This window comes from Heptranchias perlo, unplaced genomic scaffold (assembly GCF_035084215.1).
Source record: "Heptranchias perlo isolate sHepPer1 unplaced genomic scaffold, sHepPer1.hap1 HAP1_SCAFFOLD_701, whole genome shotgun sequence".
Taxonomy (NCBI): domain Eukaryota; kingdom Metazoa; phylum Chordata; class Chondrichthyes; order Hexanchiformes; family Hexanchidae; genus Heptranchias; species Heptranchias perlo.
In genome coordinates, this window is record NW_027139731.1 from 70,716 (window position 1) to 92,681 (window position 21,966).

General features: G+C 51.4%; 1 protein-coding gene across 3 annotated transcripts in view; it reads left to right on the forward strand.

Moving 5' to 3' along the window:
* Positions 1 to 21,966, forward strand: part of LOC137318602 (mixed lineage kinase domain-like protein) — a 44,832-nt gene that overhangs the window by 13,949 nt on the left and 8,917 nt on the right. For all 3 annotated transcript variants that reach the window (XM_067981360.1, XM_067981359.1, XM_067981361.1), the window contains exons 3-6: positions 11,033 to 11,140; positions 13,868 to 14,045; positions 14,145 to 14,242; positions 18,734 to 18,869. In XM_067981360.1, the coding sequence (XP_067837461.1) occupies positions 11,033 to 11,140; positions 13,868 to 14,045; positions 14,145 to 14,242; positions 18,734 to 18,869 (520 nt within the window). The remainder of the gene's footprint in view (positions 1 to 11,032; positions 11,141 to 13,867; positions 14,046 to 14,144; positions 14,243 to 18,733; positions 18,870 to 21,966) is intronic.

Below are 21,966 nucleotides of genomic sequence, written 5' to 3' on the forward strand. Positions count from 1 at the left end.
TATTTGTAATTCGTACCACATTTCTTTTAATTCACTCCATGCAAAGTCACACTACAGTGCCTTTGGCAATGCCTAGTTCCCGGTCCCAGTCAGCTGTTCCAATCCCAGTCCCAGGTCCCGGTCCCAGTCAGCTGTTCCAATCCCAATCCCAATCCCAGTCCCAGTCCCAGTTCCAATCCCAGTCCCAGTCAGCTGTTCCAATCCCCGTCCCAGTTCCCTGTCCCTGTCCCCTGTCCCCTGTCCCCTGTCCCCTGTCAGTTGTCCCAAGCTGCCTTGCTACTGCATTTCAGCTCATCAGCGTCAGTCTCCCGGAGCCCAGCTGCTTTCCAGCTTCCTCTTTGGGCTGTGTTCAGGGAGCTCTGTCTCAGCAGCAGCCCTGTTAATCTTGTGCCTCGGTCTTTTAACTCACACCTGACTGGGGAAGGCCTCCACCCACTCCAGCCTTAATTACTTCTTAAAGGTGAGGTTTCTTAAAAGAGCCAGCCCCCTCCTCTTAAAGGGGAGGTCTCTCTAAATGGGCCATACCCTTATTCAGTGATCAGAATCCTCAGTTACTCTGCGACACTGTCCTCTCCGTTCCTATTCTCTCCGACTGTCCTCTCCGTTCCTGTTCTCTCCGACTGTCCTCTCCGTTCCTGTTCTCTCCGACTGTCCTCTCCGTTCCTGTTCTCTCCGACTGTCCTCTCCGTTCCTGTTCTCTCCGACTGTCCACTCCGTTCCTGTTCTCTCCGACTGTCCACTCCGTTCCTGTTCTCTCCGACTGTCCTCTCCGTTCCTATTCTTTCCGACTGTCCTCTCTGTTCCTGTTCTCTCCGACAGTCCTCTCCGTTCCTGTTCTCTCCGACTGTCCACTCCGTTCCTGTTCTCTCCGACTGTCCACTCCATTCCTGTTCTCTCCAACTGTCCACTCCGTTCCTGTTCTCTCCGACTGTCCTCTCCGTTCCTGTTCTCTCCGACTGTCCTCTCCGTTCCTGTTCTCTCCGACTGTCCTCTCCGTTCCTGTTCTCTCCGACTGTCCTCTCCGTTCCTGTTCTCTCCGACTGTCCTCTCCGTTCCTGTTCTCTCCGACTGTCCTCTCCGTTCCTGTTCTCTCCGACTGTCCACTCCGTTCCTATTCTCTCCGACTGTCCACTCCGTTCCTATTCTCTCCGATTGTCCTCTCCATTCCTATTCTCTCCGACTGTCCTCTCCATTCCTATTCTCTCCGACTGTCCTCTCCGTTCCTGTTCTCTCCGACTGTCCACTCCGTTCCTGTTCTCTCCGACTGTCCTCTCCGTTCCTGTTCTCTCCGACTGTCCACTCCGTTCCTGTTCTCTCCGACTGTCCACTCCGTTCCTGTTCTCTCCGACTGTCCACTCCGTTCCTATTCTCTCCGACTGTCCTCTCCGTTCCTGTTCTCTCCGACTGTCCTCGCCGTTCCTGTTCTCTCCGACTGTCCTCTCCGTTCCTGTTCTCTCCGACTGTCCACTCCGTTCCTGTCCTCTCCACTGTCCACTCCGTTCCTGTTCTCTCCGACTGTCCTCTCCGTTCCTGCTCTCTCCGACTGTCCTCTCCGTTCCTATTCTCTCCGACTGTCCTCTCCGTTCCTGTTCTCTCCGACTGTCCTCTCCGTTCCTGTTCTCTCCGACTGTCCTCTCCGTTCCTATTCTCTCCGACTGTCCTCTCCGTTCCTGTTCTCTCCGACTGTCCTCTCCGTTCCTGTTCTCTCCGACTGTCCTCTCCGTTCCTGTTCTCTCCGACTGTCCTCTCCGTTCCTGTTCTCTCCGACTGTCCACTCCGTTCCTGTTCTCTCCGACTGTCCACTCCGTTCCTGCTCTCTCCGACTGTCGTCTCCGTTCCTGCTCTCTCCGACTGTCCTCTCCGTTCCTGTTCTCTCCGACTGTCCTCTCCGTTCCTGTTCTCTCCGACTGTCCTCTCCGTTCCTGTTCTCTCCGACTGTCCTCTCCGTTCCTGTTCTCTCCGACTGTCCTCTCCGTTCCTGTCCTCTCCAGCTGTCCTCTCCGTTCCTGTTCTCTCCGACTGTCCTCTCCGTTCCTGTTCTCTCCGACTGTCCTCTCCATTCCTGTTCTCTCCGACTGTCCTCTCCGTTCCTGTCCTCTCCAGCTGTCCTCTCCGTTCCTGTTCTCTCCGACTGTCCTCTCCGTTCCTGTTCTCTCCGACTGTCCACTCCATTCCTATTCTTTCCGACTGTCCTCTCCGTTCCTGTTCTCTCCGACAGTCCTCTCCGTTCCTGTTCTCTCCGACTGTCCACTCCGTTCCTGTTCTCTCCGACTGTCCACTCCGTTCCTATTCTCTCGACTGTCCTCTCCGTTCCTGTTCTCTCCGACTGTCCTCTCCGTTCCTGTTCTCTCCGACTGTCCTCTCCGTTCCTGTTCTCTCCGACTGTCCACTCCGTTCCTATTCTCTCCGACTGTCCACTCCGTTCCTATTCTCTCCGACTGTCCTCTCCATTCCTATTCTCTCCGACTGTCCTCTCCATTCCTATTCTCTCCGACTGTCCTCTCCGTTCCTGTTCTCTCCGACTGTCCTCTCCGTTCCTGTTCTCTCCGACTGTCCTCTCCGTTCCTGTTCTCTCCGACTGTCCACTCCGTTCCTGTTCTCTCCGACTGTCCACTCCGTTCCTGTTCTCTCCGACTGTCCTCTCCGTTCCTGTTCTCTCCGACTGTCCTCTCCATTCCTGTTCTCTCCGACTGTCCACTCCGTTCCTGTCCTCTCCACTGTCCACTCCGTTCCTGTTCTCTCCGACTGTCCTCTCCGTTCCTGCTCTCTCCGACTGTCCTCTCCGTTCCTATTCTCTCCGACTGTCCTCTCCGTTCCTGTTCTCTCCGACTGTCCTCTCCGTTCCTGTTCTCTCCGACTGTCCTCTCCGTTCCTGTTCTCTCCGACTGTCCTCTCCGTTCCTGTTCTCTCCGACTGTCCTCTCCATTCCTGTTCTCTCCGACTGTCCTCTCCGTTCCTGTTCTCTCCGACTGTCCTCTCCGTTCCTGTTCTCTCCGACTGTCCTCTCCGTTCCTGTTCTCTCCGACTGTCCACTCCGTTCCTGTTCTCTCCGACTGTCCACTCCGTTCCTGCTCTCTCCGACTGTCCTCTCCGTTCCTGCTCTCTCCGACTGTCCTCTCCGTTCCTGTTCTCTCCGACTGTCCTCTCCGTTCCTGTTCTCTCCGACTGTCCTCTCCGTTCCTGTTCTCTCCGACTGTCCTCTCCGTTCCTGTCCTCTCCGACTGTCCTCTCCGTTCCTGTCCTCTCCAGCTGTCCTCTCCGTTCCTGTTCTCTCCGACTGTCCTCTCCGTTCCTGTTCTCTCCGACTGTCCTCTCCATTCCTGTTCTCTCCGACTGTCCTCTCCGTTCCTGTCCTCTCCAGCTGTCCTCTCCGTTCCTGTTCTCTCCGACTGTCCTCTCCGTTCCTGTTCTCTCCGACTGTCCACTCCATTCCTGCTCTCTCCGACTGTCCTCTCCGTTCCTGTTCTCTCCGACTGTCCACTCCGTTCCTGTCCTCTCCACTGTCCACTCCGTTCCTGTTCTCTCCGACTGTCCTCTCCGTTCCTGTTCTCTCCGACTGTCCTCTCCGTTCCTGTTCTCTCCGACTGTCCTCTCCGTTCCTGTTCTCTCCGACTGTCCACTCCGTTCCTGTCCTCTCCACTGTCCACTCCGTTCCTGTTCTCTCCGACTGTCCTCTCCGTTCCTGCTCTCTCCGACTGTCCTCTCCGTTCCTATTCTCTCCGACTGTCCTCTCCGTTCCTGTTCTCTCCGACTGTCCTCTCCGTTCCTGTTCTCTCCGACTGTCCTCTCCGTTCCTATTCTCTCCGACTGTCCTCTCCGTTCCTGTTCTCTCCGACTGTCCTCTCCGTTCCTGTTCTCTCCGACTGTCCTCTCCGTTCCTGTTCTCTCCGACTGTCCTCTCCGTTCCTGTTCTCTCCGACTGTCCACTCCGTTCCTGTTCTCTCCGACTGTCCACTCCGTTCCTGCTCTCTCCGACTGTCCTCTCCGTTCCTGCTCTCTCCGACTGTCCTCTCCGTTCCTGTTCTCTCCGACTGTCCTCTCCGTTCCTGTTCTCTCCGACTGTCCTCTCCGTTCCTGTTCTCTCCGACTGTCCTCTCCGTTCCTGTTCTCTCCGACTGTCCTCTCCGTTCCTGTCCTCTCCAGCTGTCCTCTCCGTTCCTGTTCTCTCCGACTGTCCTCTCCGTTCCTGTTCTCTCCGACTGTCCTCTCCATTCCTGTTCTCTCCGACTGTCCTCTCCGTTCCTGTCCTCTCCAGCTGTCCTCTCCGTTCCTGTTCTCTCCGACTGTCCTCTCCGTTCCTGTTCTCTCCGACTGTCCACTCCATTCCTATTCTTTCCGACTGTCCTCTCCGTTCCTGTTCTCTCCGACAGTCCTCTCCGTTCCTGTTCTCTCCGACTGTCCACTCCGTTCCTGTTCTCTCCGACTGTCCACTCCGTTCCTATTCTCTCCGACTGTCCTCTCCGTTCCTGTTCTCTCCGACTGTCCTCTCCGTTCCTGTTCTCTCCGACTGTCCTCTCCGTTCCTGTTCTCTCCGACTGTCCACTCCGTTCCTATTCTCTCCGACTGTCCACTCCGTTCCTATTCTCTCCGACTGTCCTCTCCATTCCTATTCTCTCCGACTGTCCTCTCCATTCCTATTCTCTCCGACTGTCCTCTCCGTTCCTGTTCTCTCCGACTGTCCTCTCCGTTCCTGTTCTCTCCGACTGTCCTCTCCGTTCCTGTTCTCTCCGACTGTCCACTCCGTTCCTGTTCTCTCCGACTGTCCACTCCGTTCCTGTTCTCTCCGACTGTCCACTCCGTTCCTATTCTCTCCGACTGTCCTCTCCGTTCCTGTTCTCTCCGACTGTCCTCTCCGTTCCTGTTCTCTCCGACTGTCCTCTCCATTCCTGTTCTCTCCGACTGTCCACTCCGTTCCTGTCCTCTCCACTGTCCACTCCGTTCCTGTTCTCTCCGACTGTCCTCTCCGTTCCTGCTCTCTCCGACTGTCCTCTCCGTTCCTATTCTCTCCGACTGTCCTCTCCGTTCCTGTTCTCTCCGACTGTCCTCTCCGTTCCTGTTCTCTCCGACTGTCCTCTCCGTTCCTGTTCTCTCCGACTGTCCTCTCCGTTCCTGTTCTCTCCGACTGTCCTCTCCATTCCTGTTCTCTCCGACTGTCCTCTCCGTTCCTGTTCTCTCCGACTGTCCTCTCCGTTCCTGTTCTCTCCGACTGTCCTCTCCGTTCCTGTTCTCTCCGACTGTCCACTCCGTTCCTGTTCTCTCCGACTGTCCACTCCGTTCCTGCTCTCTCCGACTGTCCTCTCCGTTCCTGCTCTCTCCGACTGTCCTCTCCGTTCCTGTTCTCTCCGACTGTCCTCTCCGTTCCTGTTCTCTCCGACTGTCCTCTCCGTTCCTGTTCTCTCCGACTGTCCTCTCCGTTCCTGTTCTCTCCGACTGTCCTCTCCGTTCCTGTCCTCTCCAGCTGTCCTCTCCGTTCCTGTTCTCTCCGACTGTCCTCTCCGTTCCTGTTCTCTCCGACTGTCCTCTCCATTCCTGTTCTCTCCGACTGTCCTCTCCGTTCCTGTCCTCTCCAGCTGTCCTCTCCGTTCCTGTTCTCTCCGACTGTCCTCTCCGTTCCTGTTCTCTCCGACTGTCCACTCCATTCCTGCTCTCTCCGACTGTCCTCTCCGTTCCTGTCCTCTCCAGCTGTCCTCTCCGTTCCTGTTCTCTCCGACTGTCCTCTCCGTTCCTGTCCTCTCCAGCTGTCCTCTCCGTTCCTGTTCTCTCCGACTGTCCTCTCCGTTCCTGTTCTCTCCGACTGTCCACTCCATTCCTGCTCTCTCCGACTGTCCTCTCCGTTCCTATTCTCTCCGACTGTCCTCTCCGTTCCTGTTCTCTCCGACTGTCCACTCCATTCCTGCTCTCTCCGACTGTCCTCTCCGTTCCTATTCTCTCCGACTGTCCTCTCCGTTCCTGTTCTCTCCGACTGTCCTCTCCGTTCCTGTTCTCTCCGACTGTCCTCTCCGTTCCTGTTCTCTCCGACTGTCCTCTCCATTCCTGTTCTCTCCGACTGTCCTCTCCGTTCCTGTTCTCTCCGACTGTCCTCTCCGTTCCTGTTCTCTCCGACTGTCCTCTCCGTTCCTGTTCTCTCCGACTGTCCACTCCGTTCCTGTTCTCTCCGACTGTCCACTCCGTTCCTGTTCTCTCCGACTGTCCTCTCCGTTCCTATTCTTTCCGACTGTCCTCTCCGTTCCTGTTCTCTCTGACAGTCCTCTCCGTTCCTGTTCTCTCCGACTGTCCACTCCGTTCCTGTTCTCTCCGACTGTCCACTCCGTTCCTGTTCTCTCCAACTGTCCACTCCGTTCCTATTCTCTCCGACTGTCCTCTCCGTTCCTGTTCTCTCCGACTGTCCTCTCCGTTCCTGTTCTCTCCGACTGTCCTCTCCGTTCCTGTTCTCTCCGACTGTCCTCTCCGTTCCTGTTCTCTCCGACTGTCCTCTCCGTTCCTGTTCTCTCCGACTGTCCTCTCCGTTCCTGTTCTCTCCGACTGTCCACTCCGTTCCTATTCTCTCCGACTGTCCACTCCGTTCCTATTCTCTCCGATTGTCCTCTCCATTCCTATTCTCTCCGACTGTCCTCTCCATTCCTATTCTCTCCGACTGTCCTCTCCGTTCCTGTTCTCTCCGACTGTCCACTCCGTTCCTGTTCTCTCCGACTGTCCTCTCCGTTCCTGTTCTCTCCGACTGTCCACTCCGTTCCTGTTCTCTCCGACTGTCCACTCCGTTCCTGTTCTCTCCGACTGTCCACTCCGTTCCTATTCTCTCCGACTGTCCTCTCCGTTCCTGTTCTCTCCGACTGTCCTCTCCGTTCCTGTTCTCTCCGACTGTCCTCTCCGTTCCTGTTCTCTCCGACTGTCCACTCCGTTCCTGTCCTCTCCACTGTCCACTCCGTTCCTGTTCTCTCCGACTGTCCTCTCCGTTCCTGCTCTCTCCGACTGTCCTCTCCGTTCCTATTCTCTCCGACTGTCCTCTCCGTTCCTGTTCTCTCCGACTGTCCTCTCCGTTCCTGTTCTCTCCGACTGTCCTCTCCGTTCCTATTCTCTCCGACTGTCCTCTCCGTTCCTGTTCTCTCCGACTGTCCTCTCCGTTCCTGTTCTCTCCGACTGTCCTCTCCGTTCCTGTTCTCTCCGACTGTCCTCTCCGTTCCTGTTCTCTCCGACTGTCCACTCCGTTCCTGTTCTCTCCGACTGTCCACTCCGTTCCTGCTCTCTCCGACTGTCCTCTCCGTTCCTGCTCTCTCCGACTGTCCTCTCCGTTCCTGTTCTCTCCGACTGTCCTCTCCGTTCCTGTTCTCTCCGACTGTCCTCTCCGTTCCTGTTCTCTCCGACTGTCCTCTCCGTTCCTGTTCTCTCCGACTGTCCTCTCCGTTCCTGTCCTCTCCAGCTGTCCTCTCCGTTCCTGTTCTCTCCGACTGTCCTCTCCGTTCCTGTTCTCTCCGACTGTCCTCTCCATTCCTGTTCTCTCCGACTGTCCTCTCCGTTCCTGTCCTCTCCAGCTGTCCTCTCCGTTCCTGTTCTCTCCGACTGTCCTCTCCGTTCCTGTTCTCTCCGACTGTCCACTCCATTCCTATTCTTTCCGACTGTCCTCTCCGTTCCTGTTCTCTCCGACAGTCCTCTCCGTTCCTGTTCTCTCCGACTGTCCACTCCGTTCCTGTTCTCTCCGACTGTCCACTCCGTTCCTATTCTCTCCGACTGTCCTCTCCGTTCCTGTTCTCTCCGACTGTCCTCTCCGTTCCTGTTCTCTCCGACTGTCCTCTCCGTTCCTGTTCTCTCCGACTGTCCACTCCGTTCCTATTCTCTCCGACTGTCCACTCCGTTCCTATTCTCTCCGACTGTCCTCTCCATTCCTATTCTCTCCGACTGTCCTCTCCATTCCTATTCTCTCCGACTGTCCTCTCCGTTCCTGTTCTCTCCGACTGTCCTCTCCGTTCCTGTTCTCTCCGACTGTCCTCTCCGTTCCTGTTCTCTCCGACTGTCCACTCCGTTCCTGTTCTCTCCGACTGTCCACTCCGTTCCTGTTCTCTCCGACTGTCCACTCCGTTCCTATTCTCTCCGACTGTCCTCTCCGTTCCTGTTCTCTCCGACTGTCCTCTCCGTTCCTGTTCTCTCCGACTGTCCTCTCCATTCCTGTTCTCTCCGACTGTCCACTCCGTTCCTGTCCTCTCCACTGTCCACTCCGTTCCTGTTCTCTCCGACTGTCCTCTCCGTTCCTGCTCTCTCCGACTGTCCTCTCCGTTCCTATTCTCTCCGACTGTCCTCTCCGTTCCTGTTCTCTCCGACTGTCCTCTCCGTTCCTGTTCTCTCCGACTGTCCTCTCCGTTCCTGTTCTCTCCGACTGTCCTCTCCGTTCCTGTTCTCTCCGACTGTCCTCTCCTTTCCTGTTCTCTCCGACTGTCCTCTCCGTTCCTGTTCTCTCCGACTGTCCTCTCCGTTCCTGTTCTCTCCGACTGTCCTCTCCGTTCCTGTTCTCTCCGACTGTCCACTCCGTTCCTGTTCTCTCCGACTGTCCACTCCGTTCCTGCTCTCTCCGACTGTCCTCTCCGTTCCTGCTCTCTCCGACTGTCCTCTCCGTTCCTGTTCTCTCCGACTGTCCTCTCCGTTCCTGTTCTCTCCGACTGTCCTCTCCGTTCCTGTTCTCTCCGACTGTCCTCTCCGTTCCTGTCCTCTCCAGCTGTCCTCTCCGTTCCTGTTCTCTCCGACTGTCCTCTCCGTTCCTGTTCTCTCCGACTGTCCTCTCCATTCCTGTTCTCTCCGACTGTCCTCTCCGTTCCTGTCCTCTCCAGCTGTCCTCTCCGTTCCTGTTCTCTCCGACTGTCCTCTCCGTTCCTGTTCTCTCCGACTGTCCACTCCATTCCTGCTCTCTCCGACTGTCCTCTCCGTTCCTGTTCTCTCCGACTGTCCTCTCCGTTCCTGTCCTCTCCAGCTGTCCTCTCCGTTCCTGTTCTCTCCGACTGTCCTCTCCGTTCCTGTCCTCTCCAGCTGTCCTCTCCGTTCCTGTTCTCTCCGACTGTCCTCTCCGTTCCTGTTCTCTCCGACTGTCCACTCCATTCCTGCTCTCTCCGACTGTCCTCTCCGTTCCTATTCTCTCCGACTGTCCTCTCCGTTCCTGTTCTCTCCGACTGTCCTCTCCGTTCCTGTTCTCTCCGACTGTCCTCTCCGTTCCTGTTCTCTCCGACTGTCCTCTCCATTCCTGTTCTCTCCGACTGTCCTCTCCGTTCCTGTTCTCTCCGACTGTCCTCTCCGTTCCTGTTCTCTCCGACTGTCCTCTCCGTTCCTGTTCTCTCCGACTGTCCACTCCGTTCCTGTTCTCTCCGACTGTCCACTCCGTTCCTGCTCTCTCCGACTGTCCTCTCCGTTCCTGCTCTCTCCGACTGTCCTCTCCGTTCCTGTTCTCTCCGACTGTCCTCTCCGTTCCTGTTCTCTCCGACTGTCCTCTCCGTTCCTGTTCTCTCCGACTGTCCTCTCCGTTCCTGTTCTCTCCGACTGTCCTCTCCGTTCCTGTCCTCTCCAGCTGTCCTCTCCGTTCCTGTTCTCTCCGACTGTCCTCTCCGTTCCTGTTCTCTCCGACTGTCCTCTCCATTCCTGTTCTCTCCGACTGTCCTCTCCATTCCTGTCCTCTCCAGCTGTCCTCTCCGTTCCTGTTCTCTCCGACTGTCCTCTCCGTTCCTGTTCTCTCCGACTGTCCACTCCATTCCTGCTCTCTCCGACTGTCCTCTCCGTTCCTGTTCTCTCCGACTGTCCTCTCCGTTCCTGTCCTCTCCAGCTGTCCTCTCCGTTCCTGTTCTCTCCGACTGTCCTCTCCGTTCCTGTCCTCTCCAGCTGTCCTCTCCGTTCCTGTTCTCTCCGTTCCTGTTCTCTCCGACTGTCCACTCCATTCCTGTTCTCTCCGACTGTCCTCTCCGTTCCTGTTCTCTCCGACTGTCCACTCCGTTCCTATATTTCTTATGCTGCGGCTTCAGCTGTTTGAATCGAATGGTTCCGGCGATGTGAAATGGCCGGTACTACATGCTCCTCTCTTATTGGTGGATGAATTCCAAATCCACTATTGAGGGAGAAACTCTGGGAGCAGATAGTTCCAAAGCACCAGGCTTCTGAAGCTCCCAGTGGCATAAAAAATATAAACAGAAATAGTAATGGAGCAACAGGGACACAGCCCCTGGACAAATTAGTCCCACTTTTGAACCCTGCAAAGACTAAATTATATGAATCATATCACATCAGAAAGTCTTAAAGTGCTTCCCACAATGTCAGAGAGTGGTAAATCTTTGGAATTCTCTACCTCAGAGGGCTGTGGATGCTCAGTCGATGAGTATATTCAAGACTGAGATTGATAGACTTTTGGACTGAGGGAATCAAGGGTTACGAGGATCGGGCAAGAAAATGGAGTTGAGGTCGAAGATTAGCCATGAACTGATTGAATGGCGGAGCAGGCTCGAGGGGCCGTATGGCCTACTCCTGCTCCTATTTCTTATGTTCTTAAAGTACGACAATGATCGTCACTACCTGCAACTGGTGACCTTAATGTCACAGCTGACTTGTGAGGGTCCATTCAGGAGGAGGTCAGGAGTTCTGGTCTTCAAACAGTTAGTTTTTCCTCAGCTGAATCTCCTGAAACCTCCTGGCCACTGGATTTGGGGAAAGGGCAAGGATTCGGGCCATGCCAATGGTGATTTATTTACCAGTTGCAGACACAAAGAAGTAAGAAAAACCTCTTAAGTTGCCACATGAATTGGGAATAGGAGGGCACCGTCTCCGTGGAAATAAAATGCTTGGCAAATCTTTTCTCATCTGTTCACAATCACGATGCAGCAGCGGAAACATCTGGTTCTTCTCCCTCCCCCAAATAAAAAAAAAATGTCTTAAAGCAGAGAGAAACTTGATGTCTTTGTGTGCGATTATTACTCTTCCAGCTTTGTGTGTTCTCACTGTTTCTGGTGAGAGAATGAAATTCAGCAGATTTGAGTTTCTTAAGAGCTGTTGACTTCCTCTTATTTGGCAGTATTGCTTTCAATGGAGGAGAAGATCCAACAGGCTGTGCAGACCGTGAATGATGGCATGGAGGAAATGAAAATGGACTTGAAGGACATCAAATGCATAATTGAGTCATGTGAGTGCACAAGGCAGAGGTGCTCTGCAACAGCTTCAGCAAGTAAATTAAATTAGCTTCTTACTGAGCTGAACTGGAGAATCTGTAACAAAACCAAAACCCAGACCCAGTCACAGAACCAACTAACACTGTAACCCAGACCCAGTCATACAATTGACTAACACCCCAATCCTAGACCCAGTCACAGAACTGACCAACACCCAATCTCAGACCCAGTCACAGAACTGACCATCACACCAATCTCAGACCCAATCACAGAACTGACCAACACCCAATCCTAGACCCAGTCACAGAACTGACCAACACCCAATCTCAGACCCAGTCACAGAACTGACCAACACCCAATCCCAGACCCAATCACAGAATGGACCAACACCCAATCCCAGACCCAGTCACAGAACTGACCATCACACCAATCTCAGACCCAATCACAGAACTGACCAACACCCAATCCTAGACCCAGTCACAGAACTGACCAACACCCAATCCCAGACCCAGTCACAGAACTGACCATCACACCAATCCCAGACCCAGTCACAGAACTGACCAACACCCAATCCTAGACCCAGTCACAGAACTGACCATCACACCACTCCCAGACCCAGTCACAGAACTGACCATCACCCCAATCCCAGACCCAATTACAGAACTGACCATCACACCAATCCCAGACCCAATTACAGAACTGACCATCACACCAATCTCAGACCCAATCACAGAACTGACCAACACCCAATCCCAGACCCAGTCACAGAACTGACCATCACACCAATCCCAGACCCAGTCACAGAACTGACCAACACACCAATCCCAGTCCCAGTCACAGAGCTGACCAACACCCCAATCCCAGACCCAATTACAGAACTGACCATCACACCAATCTCAGACCCAATCACAGAACTGACCATCACACCAATCTCAGACCCAGTCACAGAACTGACCATCACCCCAATCCCAGACCCAATTACAGAACTGACCAACACACCAATCTCAGACCCAGTCACAGAACTGACCATCACCCCAATCCCAGACCCAATTACAGAACTGACCATCACACCAATCTCAGACCCAATCACAGAACTGACCAACACCCAATCCCAGACCCAGTCACAGAACTGACCAACATCCCAATCTCAGACCCAATCACAGAACTGACCAACACACCAATCCCAGACCCAGTCACAGAACTGACCAACACCCAATCCCAGACCCAGTCACAGAACTGACCATCACACTAATCTCAGACCCAATCACAGAACCAACCAACACACCAATCCCAGACCCAGTCACAGAACTGACCATCACACCAATCTCAGACCCAATCACAGAACTGACCAACACCCAATCCCAGACCCAGTCACAGAACTGACCATCACACCAATCCCAAACCCAGTCACAGAACTGACCATCACACCAATCCCAGACCCAGTCACAGAACTGACCATCACACCAATCTCAGACCCAATCACAGAACTGACCAACACCCAATCCCAGACCCAGTCACAGAACTGACCATCACACCAATCCCAAACCCAGTCACAGAACTGACCATCACACCAATCCCAAACCCAGTCACAGAACTGACCATCACACCAATCCCAGACCCAGTCACAGAACTGACCAACACACCAATCCCAGACCCAATCACAGAACTGACCAACACCCAATCCCAGACCCAGCCACAGAACTGACCAACATCCCAATCCCAGACCCAGTCACAGAACTGACCAACACCCCAATCCCAGACCCAGTCACAGAACTGACCAACACCCCAATCCCAGACTTAGTCACAAAGCGAAATAGCATTCTGATCCCAGACCTTGTCAAAAACGATGACAAGTGTGTGTGGAGATCAGGTGCGGACAGGATTAGACCCATAGTCAAAAACTCATTGATACTCAGTATCCAGGCCCACATGTGAAGAATGGCTCCTTCACTCAGGGGACCATACCTAGTACAAGTCACCACTTTCAGGAACGGGGCAGCTGCTGGGTGAGAAGCACTTTTCAAACCTTGTGAGATACAGTGGTCTTCTTTCTGTGCATCAGCGTGACAAGAAAATGTCAAATACAATGGGACTAGTTATTTGTTCAGTAAAGCTACCTGATTTAATCAAACTAGAATCCTGGCGACATGACTCATTCTGCTTTGTCAGTACAGAACAGCTAAGGTATCCACCGAAAAACCAATGAGTCTCTAATGGGTCAATAGCAGGAAAATGACAATTGGTGGTGTTTATACCTGAGCTCCAGCCCCTGCCACTGCCCCTCACAGTGTCCCCATCACTTGCTTACATACACATGGAACTGCACCAGGGCAGACTGGATGGTGTCGTGGGCTGGACACTGACTTTTCACCTCCATGACCTGGGTTCATATGCAGCCCGGACTGATGGGAGGAAAGTCCTCTCTCTCTGCTGTTGACTATAATAAGTGAGTTTGGGCAGTCTCAATCCAATGGACATGGGCCCATAGCTTCAAATTTGGCACTAAATTGCCAATTCACTTAGAGAGGCCATAATATGGTTGGTGTGGGAAATACACCAAGGTTTTCCAAGGTTAGGGTTGTGGTAGATTGTTTGGGGCAGAGTAGAGGGAGCTGTACTCGGCATCTAACCGATCCTGACCTGGGAGTGCTTGACTAAAATTAGCAAAAACACGATAAGAATGGTATTTTCTTGCATTAACCCAGGCCTAGTGTTGAAATGTCTCTCTCCTTCTCTTCTAGACAATGAGAAACCTTCTGTTCACCCAGTGCAGAATATTTTAGAATTAAAACTGGAGGACATCGAAGTGCAGAACAAACCTTTCATGGAAACTGCCAACTCCAAATATTACAGGGGAACGTTGCATAAATTCCCAGTGGCCATTAAACGTTTTCTTAACATTGGGTTATCCAACGTGGAGTGAGTATGGATCACAGGCTCTCTTTGAACTGAGCACATTCCCTCTCTGCCGCGTTAGAGCAGGGATTCACATTTTGGCCTTTTCTTCTTCCCCTGCAGGGAAATTCGGAAAATTTTTTGCAAAGAGGCTGGTACCATGAAGCACTTTGAATCACCAAACATGGTGCGAATTTATGGAATCTGCATTGATCAGAGAGGTGAGTGAGTAAGTAGTGAAGACCATAGTCCCAGGCATGGATTTAATGAAAGAAAAGAAGGACTTGCATTTATATAGCACCTTTCACGACATCAGGACATCCCATAGCGCTTTACAGCCAATGAAGTACTTTTGAAGTGTAGCCATTGTTGTAATGGAGGAAATTTAAATAAAAACTACTTTTCACTTTATTCCCATTCCTCGCTCTCTGTTTTGAGCCGATTTCTTTCTCTCCATTTCATTACACACTCTCCTGCTTTTCTGTCTAATTTTATAGTGAAGGAGCATTGGGGTATTGCTTTGAAAGTGAAGTTTTGAGTTGCACTAATGGCTCGGTTGGTAAACGTACTGCTCGGTATGGGTTCTGAGCCATTCCAGGTCTGCGTTGAGTTAACTGGTTCCAGCTGTGGTGGCAGTAGAGCCTCAACAACAGGCCTTAGCTATCGGGGATAGGAAGGAGTTTGAAATCCAGCCAGGCTTCCCATTCTGGTCCAATGACTTCGGCTGGAAAGTGCGCTTCTGTCTGCGTGTCGGGTGAGAACAGGATCGGGCAGGTCTGTGATGTTCTCCACGGTCAAATAGCCTGCTGGCACTCAATATCGAGGCTCATAGATGAGTAATGGCCACTTGCATGAGGCACTAGAGAGCTGCAGGAACCATACCACAACAGGAGTTAGTAATATCTGCAGAAGGAGAGGAAAGGAAAGTGAAGTTTCAGTGGTCGGGGTGTGCACACTGGGAGGACTCATCGGGTTGCATGTGTTAGCGGGCTGGCAGTATATTTAGAATAAGATGTGGCAACCTGCAAGTACTGGGTTTCCACTTCCCCATTTCTTCTGACACTGCTGAAAGTACAGGAAAATGACACTCCTTCCCATCTGATCCAAGCTAATAGCACAAGCCCGCATAGTGTCTGCTCCCAGCTGACATTCAGTACAAGGCCTGTACTCTTTGTGGCAAGCTGTAATCTTAGCCAGCATGAGCAGAAGGTGCACGGTGGATGCACAAGGAGGGAGGGTGTAGATGTTCTGAGCAACTCTCCCAGCACCGCCAGGCAGCTACATTGATAGCGGCTTGGCAGATCCCATGAGGTAAATCACCTGCTCATCACCCAGCTGAGGAGTTGTGTGAGTGACTTGGTTGGGGGGAAATTAAAGGGAGCAGAAAGAAATATCTCTGCACTGTCCATCCTTACTCAACACCCAGTTCTCACAACACTAACCAGCCTGTCTGACTTCCCCACCACTGTCTAGCCTGTTTCACTGCCTGATTCTCCCTTCACTGTCCAGCCTGTCTCACTGTCTGACTCTCCCTCCACTGTCCAGCCTGTCTCACTACCAACCTGCAATCAGTGTTCCATTCCTTGCATGTGGAATCAATGCAATTTGCACATTCCACCAGCAGGAGGAGCTCAATCTCTTAAAGGGAGGATGTTTCTTAGAAATCTCTTAAAGGTAGCTGGTACCTGTTATTTTTTTAAATTTTTTTTATTCGTTCACAGGATGTGGGCGTCGCTGGCAAGGCCGGCATTTATTGCCCATCCCTAATTGCCCTTGAGAAGGTGGTGGTGAGCCGCCTTCTTGAACCGCTGCAGTCCGTGTGGTGACGGTTCTCCCACAGTGCTGTTAGGAAGGGAGTTCCAGGATTTTGACCCAGCGACAATGAAGGAACGGCGATATATTTCCAAGTCGGGATGGTGTGTGACTTGGAGGGGAACGTGCAGGTGGTGTTGTTCCCATGCGCCTGCTGCCCTTGTCCTTCTAGGTGGTAGAGGTCGCGGGTTTGGGAGGTGCTGTCGAAGAAGCCTTGGCGAGTTGCTGCAGTGCATCCTGTGGATGGTGCACACTGCAGCCACAGTGCGCTGGTGGTGAAGGGAGTGAATGTTTAGGGTGGTGGATGGGGTGCCAATCAAGCGGGCTGCTTTATCTTGGATGGTGTCGAGCTTCTTGAGTGTTGTTGGAGCTGCATTCATCCAGGCAAGTGGAGAGTATTCCATCACACTCCTAACTTGTGCCTTGTAGATGGTGGAAAGGCTTTGGGGAGTCAGGAGGTGAGTCACTCGCCGCAGAATACCCAGCCTCTGACCTGCTCTCGTAGCCACAGTATTTATATGGCTGGTCCAGTTAAGTTTCTGGTCAATGGTGACCCCCAGGATGTTGATGGTGGGGGATTCGGCGATGGTAATGCCGTTGAATGTCAAGGGGAGGTGGTTAGACTCTCTCTTGTTGGAGATGGTCATTGCCTGGCACTTATCTGGCGCGAATGTTATTTACTGAAAATAACAGACTACTGTCCGCACGGAGCCTGAACGATGACCTAACTCCATATACCCGCCTTAGCCCCATATCCCTTAATACCCTTGGTTCACAGAAATCTATCGATCTCAGATTTAACATTCACAAGTGAGCTAGCATCAACTGCTGTCTGCAGAAGGGCATTCCAAATGTCTTCTGCGTGTAGAAGCATTTCCTAACTTCACTCCTGCACGTCCTGGCTCTAAATGTTAGGCTATGTCCCTGCGTCCTAGTATTGAAGTCTAGGAGACCTCCAAAAACAGTTACAAATGTCTCGGCAGCCAGAAGCAATAATCCAGCCACTAACCTGTAAATCCTGCATGGTCCCTTTAAATAGCGCTGGTGGGGGGTCCTCCAGGCACTCTAAGACACGTTCAGATGGTCGGGGTTAAGACTGTGTATTGAGTTGAGCGTTAAGTCCCAAAATGGTGTCTATCACTTTAAATCAGCGTTGCACACTGATTGAAGCCATTTTCTCCCTACTTTACATGATTCCAGTGTTCCTTATCTGCACCTATTACAAGATGGCGTCCGGCACACGTCACACTGGAAACATGCGTGCCCAACCAAGACGCCATCTTGGATGTCAGAGAAGCCATGTAGCGCCGAAACAATGGGCGCTATACGGCCCAATTTAGCGCCCATGGATTCTAGGGGAATCAAGGGATATGGGGATCGGGCGGGAAAGTGGAGTTGAGGTCGAAGATCAGCCATTATCTGATTAAATGGCGGAGCAGGCTCGAGGGGCCGTATGGCCTACTCCTGCTCCTGTTTCTTATGTTCTTAAGTAGCTCCTCCACTGTCCAGCCTGTCTCACTGTCTGACTCCCCTCCACTGTCCAGCCTGTCTCACTGTCAGACTCCCCCTCCACTGTCCAGCCTGTCTCACTGTCAGACTCCCCTCCACTGTCCAGCCTGTCTCACTGTCTGACTCCCCCTCCACTGTCCAGCCTGTCTCACTGTCTGACTCCCCCTCCACTGTCCAGCCTGTCTCACTGTCTGACTCCCCCTCCACTGTCCAGCCTGTCTCACTGTCTGACTCCCCCTCCACTGTCCAGTCTGTCTCACTGTCAGACTCCCCTCCACTGTCCAGTCTGTCTCACTGTCTGACTCCCCCTCCACTGTCCAGCCTGTCTCACTGTCTGATTCCCTAACTAGTTACAAAATTGTATGAAAATGCTGAAAATGTTGAGTGTTATTATGGGATGTTGTTGCTGATTTCTGGTTTGCCTTCTTTAGGAAAGATGCCTGTTAAATCTGAATTGCAGTTAAGAAAACAATTAATAAGGAGCAGTGCTACTTAAAAATATAAATTTGTCAGCAGTTTAATTTTGCATTTTTACATTCGATGTATGGAGCTGATAAAAGACAACTCCCACCATCAGCTGCATTTGTGAGTTTACAAGTGCAGGACGAAATATCTGCCTTCAGACATCTTATTCCAGATAAGAGAGAATTCCCCATTCCAGCCTGGTTAAAGCCATCGGAATAACGACTCTGGCATTGGCCTCCTAGAAGCACCGCCCCAGTTCAGGACGCCAGGGTGTGGGGCATGAGATGGGCTCAGCAACAAAGCCCTTGGCTCGCCTGTTGCATGTCAGGACGTTGTGGCAGAGTGCACCGCCCCCCTCCCGGCTCACCCCCTGAATCAATCTCCGACAGGCCTTAAGGGAGACATAACAAAGCAGCTGTGTAAATGGTTGGTGAGGGAAGCAGTACTCAGAGGTCTCTCTCCCCAGGCTGGATCAAAACAAAATAAACTATAAAACCAAAAGGAAAATACTGCGGATGCTGGAAATCTGAAATAAAAACAGAAAATGCTGGAAACGTTCAGCAGGTCAGGCAGCATCTGCAGAGAGAGAAACAGAGTGAACTTTTCAGGTCGATGGCCTTTCTTCATAAAATATAAAACCAACGTGTTACCTGGTCTCCTTCAAAGATAATCATTCTGACCATCGAAAGCCGCTTACAGTGGGTTAAGTGCCATGCCGGTGTTGCTGTTTTTTCACCAGATCTTGCCGGCAAGTCTGCTTTATGGTTACCGCCCGCTGCCTGAGGCAAGTGCGCCAGGAGCCAGCAGCAGCAGCAGCTCACTGGGCTCACCAGCAAAGTGGGTTCACAGTCCAATCACCACCAGCATCTCAGCAAATCCCCCATTGATAGTCTTACAGTTGTCCAACCTGCCACTGTTTCTCACAGGTCCCAGCCCTGAGTTCTTGATCGTGATGGAATACTGCGAGCTGGGGTGTCTGCGCAGCGTGCTGGAGGGCGAGTGGCAGCTCAGCTGGCAGAGTCGTGTTCACATGGCACTGGACGCTGCCAGTGGCCTGTACAGGTAGGCTGGCTTTTTGGGAATTAGGAAATTGGGAGAATGGAGAGATTAGGTCGGGCGGTATCTTGGCCGCCTGGTTTATCGCTGCGGTCTGGTTTACCATGATCCAATATAGAGACAATAGCATTGGAACTAGAGAGGTGGGGGTTGTCCTGAGTCCCTGCCCTGTCTTTTTCCTACTGCCTGAGTCCGAGTCAACAACAAGAATTTACAATCATAGATCATTTAAAGAGGGTGGAACGTGCCAAGGGGCTTCACAGAGGAGAAACAGATACCAAGCAATAATAGGAGAGACGGTCAAAAGTGTGGTCGAAGGTTAGAGGGTGATCTAATCGAGGTGTTTCAAATGATAAGGGGGTTTGACAAGGGAAGATACAGGAAAACTATTTCCTCGGGTGGGGAAATCCAAAACAAGGGGGCACAATCTTAAAAGAAGAGCCAGGAAATCAGGAAGCACTTCTTCACACAAAGGGTAGTGAACATCTGGAATTCTCTCCCCCAAAAGGCTGTAGATGCTGGGTCAGTTGAAACTTTCAAGACTGAGATTGATGGATTTTTATTAGAAAAGGGTTTCTAGGGATATGGATCAAGGGCAGGTAAGTGGAATTGAGGTACAGATCAACCATGATCGAATTGAATGGCAGAACAGTCTCAAGTAGCTGAATGGCCTATTCCTCTTCATATATGATTTTCAGGAGGTTTTTAAAGGCATAAATACTTTAGGGAGGGTGTTACAGAGTAGAGCTCAGCCAGCTGAAAGCTCCATCATTGATGGTGGAGCAAAAGGAGGGTGGGATGCACAGGGAGCCACAATTGGAGGGCCAAAGCGTGTGGAACAGGCCCTGAGGCTGAAGGAGGTTGCAGAGGTAGGGAGGGGTGATCCCGTGGAGGGATTTATGAACCAGGACGAGGATTTTGAATTTGGTGAGTAAGGAGCCAGTAGAGGTGGACGAGGACAGGGTTAAAGGGTGAGATTTCGTGTGGTCCTGCCACCGGCCTCATTAGGCACGTGTGTCAAACTGGGATCACGCCCCATGTTTCTAGGCCAATGTCAATAAAGGGCAACGTGTATATGTGCAAAAGGAATGGGCCAAGGATAGAAACTTGGGGTACTCCAGAGATGACCACGTGGGGCGTATAGAAAAACCACGGTTGGAGTTGTGTTGGCTACATTGGGACGGGTAGGACCAGAACCAGACCAGGACAGTCCCATGAAAGAGGACCATGGGAGATGGGTAGTGGAGTGGGATGGAATGGTTAACTACGTTGAATGCCATGGAGAGGTCGAGAGGTGGTATATGGAGGGATAACACGCCACGGTTACAGTCACGGACAGCGTCACTGGTGACTTTGACCAGGGCAGTCTAAGTGCTGTGGGCAGGGTGGAAATCAAAATAGGGGGATTTGAACAGGTGGTTGTGGGACAGGTGAGCAGTTGCTGGGCTGCAATGACACTTTCAAGGACCTTGAAGAGGAAGGGGAGGTGTGAGCCCAATATAAATCTGACAGAATTAACTCTTGAGTAAAATCTACACTGAAGTTGCTCTTTAAATATAACTGGTCAGTGTTGAATGGTGTACATCAGCAGTGTACAAACTTACATCGAGTTACATCGAGTCTACAACACAGAAACAGGCCATTCAGCCCAACTGGCCTATATGTTTATGCTCCACATGAGCCTCCTCCCTCCCTACTTCATCTAACCCTATCAGTGTATCCTTCTATTCCTTTCTCCCTCATGTGTTTATCTAGCTTCCCCTTAAATGTATCTATGTTATTTGCCTCAACTATTCCTTGTGGTAAAGAGTTCCACATTCTAACCACTCTTTGGGTGAAGGAGTTTCTCCTGAATTCCCTATTGGATTTATTAGTGACCATCTTATATTTATGGCCCCGAGTTCTGGTCCTCTGCAAGTGGAAACATTTTCTCTACGTCTACCCTATCAAACCCTTTCATAATCTTAAAGACCTCTATCAGGTCACCCCTCAGCCTTTTCTTTTCTAGAGAAAAGAGCCCCAGCCTGTTTAGTCTTTCCTGATAAGTATATCCTCTCAGTTCTGTTATCATCTTTATAAATATTTTTTGCCCCTTCTCCAATGCCTTTATATCTTTTTTATAATATGGAGACCAGAACTATGCACTCTACTTCCAAGTGTGGTCTAACCAAGGTTTTATTCAAATTTAACATAACTTCTCTGCTTTTCATTTCTATCCCTCTAGAAATGAACCCCAGTGCTTGGTTTGCCTTTTTTATGGCCTTATTAACCTGCGTCGCTACTTTTAGTGATTTGTGTATCTGTACCCCGAGATCCCTTTGCTACTCTATCCGGTTTAGACTGTTATTATCCAACCAGTATGTGGCCTCCTTATTCTTCCTACCAAAATGCATCACCTCACACTTATCTATATTGAAATTCATTTGCCAATTACACACCCATTCTGCAAGTTTATTAATGGCCTCCTGCACTGTTCCTTTGTTTTAACTACACCCCCCCAATTTGGTGTTATCCGCAAATTTTGAAATTGTACTTCCGATTCCCGAATCCAAATCATTAATGTAAATTGTGAAGAACAGTGGTCCCAGCACCGATCCCTGTGGAACACCACTCCCCACCTTTTGCCAGTCTGAGTAGCTACCCTTAACCCCTACTCTCTGTTTTCTGTTTTGTATTCAGCTTGCTATCCATTCTGCTACCTGTCCCCTGACTCCATATGCTCTGACCTTAGTCATGAGTCTATAATGCGATACATTATCGAAGACCTTTTGAAAATCCAAATATTCAACAAGGTTGGTCAAGCATAACTTTCCCTTCTGAAATCTGTGCTGACTGCTCTTTATTATATTTTCTATTACATCTTTGAGTAAAGATTCCATTATCTTTCCTACCACCGATGTTAAGCTAACTGGTCTATAGCTCCCTGGACTTGTTCTATCTCCTTTTTTAAATATAGGAATAACATTAGCTGTCCACCAGTCCTCTGGCACTATTTCCTTTTCTAATGATTTTTTATACATATGTAATAGTGTCTCTGCTATCTCCTCCCTAACTTCTTTCAACATGCATGAATACAATCCATCCGGACCAGGGGTTTTATCCT